General features: G+C 29.7%; 1 protein-coding gene across 1 annotated transcript; it reads right to left on the bottom strand.

Annotated features, from left to right (window-relative positions):
* Positions 1-3,785: 3,785 nt before the first annotated feature.
* On the bottom strand, positions 3,786-7,686 carry LOC107475484 (axial regulator YABBY 1). Its single transcript, XM_016095125.3, has 7 exons — positions 7,290-7,686; positions 7,052-7,204; positions 6,600-6,741; positions 5,414-5,462; positions 4,725-4,800; positions 4,427-4,501; positions 3,786-3,979 (listed from the first exon to the last, which is right to left on the bottom strand). The coding sequence occupies exons 1-7, from the start codon at positions 7,398-7,400 to the stop codon at positions 3,911-3,913; spliced, it is 675 nt and encodes a 224-aa protein (XP_015950611.1). The 5' UTR covers positions 7,401-7,686; the 3' UTR covers positions 3,786-3,910.

A 7,686-nucleotide genomic window follows, 5' to 3' on the forward strand; every position in this document is an offset into this window, starting at 1 on the left:
CCCAAGGAGGTTCCATCTGAGTAAATTTTAATCCATCCAACAGGGGGCGGCTTCCACAAGACTTGTATCTCTCTTTTTTGCTTGGGATAATTGATAAGAGGCTCTTTATTAAAAGCTTCTTTTATGTTTTGGACGTAAGTCATGATGGAGGTTTTAGCTTCGATTGGTCTTGTTGTAGATTGGATAAATATTTTTTTATTACGCCAATACCACAACCACCAACAAGTTATCAGGAAGTATGTCTTCCATTTTTTCTGATTAATTCTACCAATTTCTGTTATCAAGTTCCACCTCACCCAGAGATTAAAGGAAGTTTTAAAGAACATGTTAAAGTGCTGCGGATGAATTAATTTATACCAAACCTTAGCAGCTGGGGAACAGTCCCGTACATGTAGAAATTGTTTTTTGTTGGTCTTGGCAGATGTGACAGTCCGGATTATTACTGAACAATCTTGCTCTTCTCTCCGCTGTTAAGAGTCTTTTGTGAATCATCAGCCGTCAAAAACATTTTATCCTTTGTGGTCCTTGCCAGCTCCACATGATTTCCCAAATTCTATCTTCAACTTCATTATTATTATTACTTAAGCACTTATAAGCGCTTGCTATGGTAAATTTCCCATCCTTCGAAAAATTTCAAAGGATTCTGTCCTCACTTCCTTCATCAATTGGAGGAGGAGTTGTTCTTATCTTTTGAATAACTTCGTGTAGGAGATAACGAGCAAGAAAATGTAAATTTTATTCTCCAGTTTCCAGTCTAAAGTCTCTCATCTTGAAATTGAAAAGCTCTTCTTGTAGAGGTTTTGTCACTTTCAAACAAAGTTGCCCTTCATTTCTAATCCAGGGGTCAGTCCAAAACTAAAAAAACTACTTTGGACCCAAAAAATTCGAACAGTAACCAATAAACCAAAATCCGGTCCTGACACAAATATAAAAGAAGCAAAAACTAGAATTTAGAAGTAGAAATTTGCTTCTTTTTCTGGGCTTAGAGTGAGAAGTAGAATTAGATATTTGTGGGTCCTCCTCTTATCTTCCAGAACTAGAGGAGATGAAGATGTGGCCCGTAACTAAAAGGAGTAGGCTATTTTAGATTGTGTTTTTGTATGTGAGTAACGGGCCAAATCCTATCCTAGCCAATTACTTTATAAAAATTCCATACTCTATTTATTTACTTCTTGGTTTAAAAAAAGTTCATACTTCATACTTTAACTTTGATAAATTCGTACTTCTAAAAAACATATTTTGCTTATTTAATTTTAAATATATTAATATCAATTATATAAGTAGTCAATAAAAGGTGAATTATAAATTTTTTTATAAGGATAAAACATATTTTTTCTCCCAAACATTTATGATTTTTTTTTCAAAATTATTCCTAATTTTAATTTCTCTTAATTTTGTTTCTAACGTTTTTTATTAATTTAATTTTATCTTTAATATTTTTTATGTGTGTCAAAATTATCATTGGAAGTTTTTAATTTTATTCTTAACGTTTTACATGAAACTAAAGTCTAAAGAGGTACTTTTGACATAAATCGAAAGCGTTAGAGACAAAATTAAATACAATTTAACGTTAGGAGTATTTTTAAAAAAAATCACAAACATTAAAAATAAAAAATCATGCTAATTTACCCTTTTGTATAATTATTAAATTCCAATTAATAATTCTCCTATCCTAATTCAATTATTAGATAGGAAAGAAAACATGTTTGTACATTCGTATAATAACATTTAATTATTTATATTTATATTTTGTGTGTTTATTTATAATTTTAATATTATTTTATTATATTTCAATTGAATTTCGGTTAAAACAATTGAACTAAATTTTTAAATTAATCATCTTTTTTTTTTTTTGGACAAGGGCCATTAAGGCCCAAGCTACCCAAAAGAACAACACAGCCCAATCCCAGCCCAACCTAAATACTCTAATTCATTCAATCTGCCCAATTCCAACCAAAAATCAAAACATTTCTTTAAAAATTTGCTCACGAAGGGCTAGCAGTGAAGACAAATTTTTATAAAAGAATATCTCAGATCCCCAATTTATACCCGCGATATTCTTCACTGCCAGAAACGCACCTCCATGCTCTGATTTTCTGTCCGGGAGTTGTGCAAGTCTGAAATCAATCACCAGTAATAAGTGTAATTCCCAGAGATCCGACTATGGAACCATGGAAGTGGTAGTGTTAGTTGATGGAAGCGGTAAGAAGAAGAAGAGACTCAAAAGAAAAAATCAGTCAAGTGAGTTACTTTCTATGGCAGATCTAGTTGTCCAAGAACGCTCTCATTTTTGAATATTACAGAGTTGAGGTTGGAAAAATTATGTCCAAAACTCTGACATTTGCGGAAGAATTTGGGCAATTTGGGAGACATAGCAACTGAAACTAAAGAGGAGAAAATAACTTATCCTTTTTGTTTTAATCCCTATTACTTTAGTTTGGTATTATTGTTTCTGGAAGTTCCACAAATTTTTATTATTGTATATGATTATCCCTATTTGTGTGAGTATTGTAATTGAATCATTTAATTGCAATAAAAGTATTATCTTTGAAAAAAAAAAATTTAACAAAACTCAGATCCGTGAAAAAAAAACACTCATTGAAGACTAAAAAAATAAACAACAGTATGATTTTTTTTTTTAAGAAACCCTTGATTTGATATTTTACTTAAAAAGTAAGTAATCAGTTAATCACAGTTTGTTGACTGATAATGATAATATATTTTTTTGATAATTAAAATTCACAAACTCCCAACTAGGCATGTGAGACAGCAGCAACAACATTCAATTGAGATATATAAAAATTCCTTTTTTTTTACTAAAGATAGAGAGATTCAAACTTGCAACTTCTTAATTGAATATAGAAAGACTATACCATTTGAGTTATAATTTATTGGCTTTATACAAAAACCTTAACAAAGAAACAAACACAACAAGCTAATCAACTCCACACACACTTGCATGGACATAAAATGCATAAGTACTAGTATCCTTTAATTTTTATATAGGTAGGAAAAACGATCCTTCTGTTTTATATAATCCTCCTTTAAATCAACACCATATGTACGTCAAATTACTATTTTTTATCATTAAGTATTTGAGTGTTGGCAAAATTGATTATAAAAGGAAAACTGTCTGAATACAAAATATTTTTTTTGAATAAAAATAAATAAAATTAATTAACTTTTTGTTGAGATAAATATTTTTTATACATATTGTTGTGAGCATATTTTAATGGTGGTAGACTAAAAAATAGATAAATGCTAGTATAAAGGACAAACAATTATTTTATTTAATAATAACCAGCCGTGTGTCTAAATTAAATTATTAAATATAAGGAGGTTAAAAAATTCTAGCTAATATATTAAGAGTTCAATTGTTAATTGTCTAATATGAATACATTAAAAATTTAAATATAATTCTTCAAGCAATTTGTTACTTTTCAAACTTTAGTAACCATTTACTGTTTGAAAAATAATTTGGAGTAGAATTTAGTGAAAGATATTAAGCCTTCTTAGGAAGTTACTTTCTTTAGTTAGAGAAAANNNNGTTAGAGAAAACAGTAAAAAAAAAAAAAAACCTTGGAAATATATAGTGTAAACTTTCTGCATAATAAGCCATTAATTCATGAGGGGACCAGTTCAACAGAAAATATACCATTATAATAATAGTAGTAATTTTCAGATGAACTAATCTAACTCCTAGGCTTTGGTCAGATATAACCCTCTTCAACTAGTCATGATGATTTGAAAATATATAACTGCTAACAACTTTTAACACTAAGAAGTACTAACACAAAAGTGCACAACATTAATATGCATAAGACAAAGTCTTAGTACAACATTATATTACTTAAGGACAAGAGAGTAACACATTCAAAACCCTAATATATTAATCACTTTTATTTTTCCTCTAGTAGGGAGAGACACCTACATTTGCCGGTGAGAAAAACCCATCTTTCATAAGCACGTCCTCAGCTTCCTACACTCACAAACACATTTTTTGAAGTTAAAAACCCTAGAAATAAGAGAAGACTCCTTTGCATATATTTGTCTATCCTTTTTTATTTTAAATACTTAAATTTAATAAAAAAATTGATTATAATAAATATTTGCATAACATACATTACAATAATTTATCATATTTCGTCACATTTTAAAACCGTGACTATAAATAAAAAAAAAAACGGTCATTATAAATCAGTAGTCACTGTTTTCGCTTCTATGTCATGATTTCTCTCAAACTCGCACACCCGATGGTCATGCTGAAGGATGGCGGTGTTGGGCCGACCAAGAACTTCGATGACTACATCAAAGGAGTGCTAGGAGGATTTTTTGAAAAAATAAAAATAAAAATATTTTTTCTGAAAAAGAAGGGGTATATATCCATACATATACTAACATACAGTATCTAGGGCTTTCAAAGTACCTGGCGAACATTAGCTTTCTTCACGGGTTGATGATCAGGCATAAGTCCGAAATGAATGTGTGGAAAATGGGCCCACTGAAACAAAGGAAAAAATATGGACCCCACACATAAATAAATTAGAAAAATCTTTTTGAAAAAAAAAAATAAGGAACAAAGTGATGTATTTAGAGATATGTCATATATGTGTTTAATTAATTTTTTTTTTAAAAGAAGTTTAAGTCGCAAGCATTGGGAATAATCTAAAATGGGAAAAAAGTCCCCTAAGAGAGTAAGATTTAAGATTCTCCTTGGATCTCACATTCTTTGCAGCAGCACTGAAGGCTTCTCTATGACTTATATCAGGATTCCCAGCCTTGATACGTTGGATCTCATCCCTAAAATTCAAATGATGTGTCAAGAATCAAGATCATGCAATTTGAATAATAATTTCATGCATATATTTAATTAGCAACATAAATAAGAAAAAGATTCATAACAATAACCAGTATTTAATATAGGATTTTTCTAATAAATATTCTTTGCTAAAGATAAAAAAGAAAAAACCTTTTATTAAAAAAATAATTAATATATTTAATATCATAAAAAACATTTTATTTTTCGCTTAATTATTCCACGAGACTTTATAATTTTATCAAATTGTATTTTTATAATTTAAAATTTATAACTGAGTCTTTAATAAAAAAAGTTCAACTAATAAGTTCTTACTAATTGTTTTTTTATTAAAAAATAATACACATTTTTTAAGTTTTTGTTTTATGTTTGATGTAAGATAAACTGTAGAAAATTTTGATAGTAAATATTTTATAATTATTGTATTTTTAAAAAAAATTATAAAAACCTAATTAAAATATTTAAAAAATATAGATGTAACTACAAATCTTTAAATTATAAATTTAGTAAATTATATATACCAACATAATAATGGTAACAAATCATTAGTTTATAATTAGTAGTCACTAATAATAACATGAAATGAATTAAACTTACTTGATGAAGCGGTTGTAGGCAGATGGAACTCTCTGTCTCTTCTCTGGAGCTGGACAATGGAAACACACAATGGACAACATTGCCACAGGCAAACAGACACCAACATTAAAAATCACATTGCTCACCCTTTTTGGCCCTAAAATAAAATACCTTCTCTCTCTCTCTTTTGATCTTTCTATATCATTACCTCATCATTATTATAGTATAGTATCTCTCTTAACAATCACACTCTCTCTATGGATTCAGCACTATATTTCCGGGGGGAGAATTCTGTCTCACTCAATGTATTCATCAAAGGAGACATACATTTAAAAGTAAAAAAAAAAATTTAAAAGACCACAATTTTTTTCATTAAGTTTATACAAGCTTTGATTCCTTTAATAATTAGGTTTTGATAAAGTAAATTACTAGTTAATATTTTAATTTTCAATACTTTAAATGCACTAAAAAATGAATTTCATTTTAAAATGTTAAAAATATCCTTAACAAAACCCTAATTAATTCCAGTACCTTCAAGGGGTAAAAAAAAAAAAAGAAAAAAAAGGTATTACTTTCATAAGCCCTTTAGGAGTTCAATTTCATTGTGAAAAGTGAGAGATATATAAAAAGTAGCCTAAGTTTGAAAATTTTGGAAGTCCAATGTTTAAACAATCAAATCAAATCAAATTGAAACACAAAAGTATGCTTTTTCTGGTGGTAACTTTAAACATTATGCACAAGAAAAGAAGGGAAAAAGAGAGAGTAAGAGAGAGAAAAAATGAATAAGCATGAGAAAAATGTGTTTGTGCTAGGTACGTAAAAATTATTGATCTTTCTTTAGGCAATTGTATGTAGTAATGCATAGAAACCTTTGAATAACTTTTGAGATTGACAAGTGAGTATTTGATAGGGAAAAACAACTTTTGTTTTCTCACTTTATTGGTCAAATAATAGCAACACTAATATTATAGGGCCACTATAGCTATATCACTGATCTGAGCTTAAAAAAGTGTTTTTTTTTTCTTTTCTTTTCTTTTCTTTGCCTTTTTTTATATTTGGTGGTATCATCAGAAGAATCTCTGATCACACCGCACACTCCTCAGGAATTAAGAAAAAAAATTGAAATTAAAAAATTGGGATTATAAGTGTAGCTGAATTATTATTATTTTTTTTTTAAAAGGGAGAGAATGAAAGAGCAAATTCTCACGTCTAGCAGCAGGTGGAGTAGGCTTTGGAGTTTCTTGATCTATTGATCCTCCTCTAATGTTGCTCATCATCAAATCATTTGGGTTTGGAAGCTGATGATGATTCATCATCATGTTTGATGATGGTGCATTTCGAATCTCCTCCTGAAAAATTAAATTAAACTATGTTATCATCATGCATATATATATATATAAATAAGAGAACTGAACTTGACATACAGAAAATTAAAGAAGAACAAAATAATAGCAACAAATTCTAAAAATAAAAGCCCTAAAAAGTTTTTCGGTTGCGAATTGCATTTTTTAATCCGACTAATAAGGACTAATCTATTATAAACAGGAGTTTCATTTAAGAATATTTTGCGAGTCAATGAATGAGTTGTTGCATGCACAAAGTAAAATTCGACCAAATTGATTTGATTTAAAAGCCCTAGAGAGGTAGGTAGGTGATTACCAAAAGGTTTTGAGGAGTGAAGAAAGAGTGAGGAAGGTGAAGCTGATTGGAAGAAGGAAGAAGAAGGCCACGCATGTTGACACTGAGAAGGTTGGTGCAATGGCCACATCTCACAGTGACAGTTTTGAACAAACTGGTGCAAGGAACACTCACCTAAACAAAAAGGAAGAGTGAATTGAAGCTGAAAAAGAAAAGGGATTATATTATGGGGGATGGTGGTGATGATGATAATACATACAGCGAGGACAGTGTCACAGAAGTTACAATGGACATAACAAAGCTGGTCGGTGTTAGAAGAGAGTTGTTGTTGCTGGTCCGGTGAAAAGGAACTTGTGGATGAAGCGGACATAATGTTAATTATTTTGATTCTTCTTTCTTGCTTTCCTTTCTCTGATTTGATTGATGGGATTGACTGATCAGTGGTGATGAGTGAGTGAGTGAGGAGAAGAGAGGGAGATGAGACAGATAAACTTCCTATGGATCTGATCCTCTCTCTATCTTCATGAATGATGATGATTCTTCACTACTTATTATTATTATTACTGTGTTGTATATAGTGTTAAGAGAGAGAGATGCCACTTAAGTAATAAAGGATAGAATGTACCTACAAAAAGTGCTTCTTTACTCTCCATTTT

This window comes from Arachis duranensis, chromosome 2 (genome assembly GCF_000817695.3).
Source record: "Arachis duranensis cultivar V14167 chromosome 2, aradu.V14167.gnm2.J7QH, whole genome shotgun sequence".
Classification (NCBI taxonomy): Eukaryota; Viridiplantae; Streptophyta; class Magnoliopsida; order Fabales; family Fabaceae; genus Arachis; species Arachis duranensis.

Bases quoted from the DNA above. Each gene is read 5' to 3' on its own strand.
- LOC107475484 (XM_016095125.3), bottom strand. From the start codon at position 7,400: ATGTCCGCTTCATCCACAAGTTCCTTTTCACCGGACCAGCAACAACAA. The intron at 7,205-7,289 runs GTATGTATTATC...CTTTTTGTTTAG, and splicing joins TCTGTGACACTGTCCTCGCT to GTGAGTGTTCCTTGCACCAG. The intron at 5,463-6,599 runs GTGAGAATTTGC...TCCATTGTCCAG, and splicing joins TACTCCACCTGCTGCTAGAC to CTCCAGAGAAGAGACAGAGA.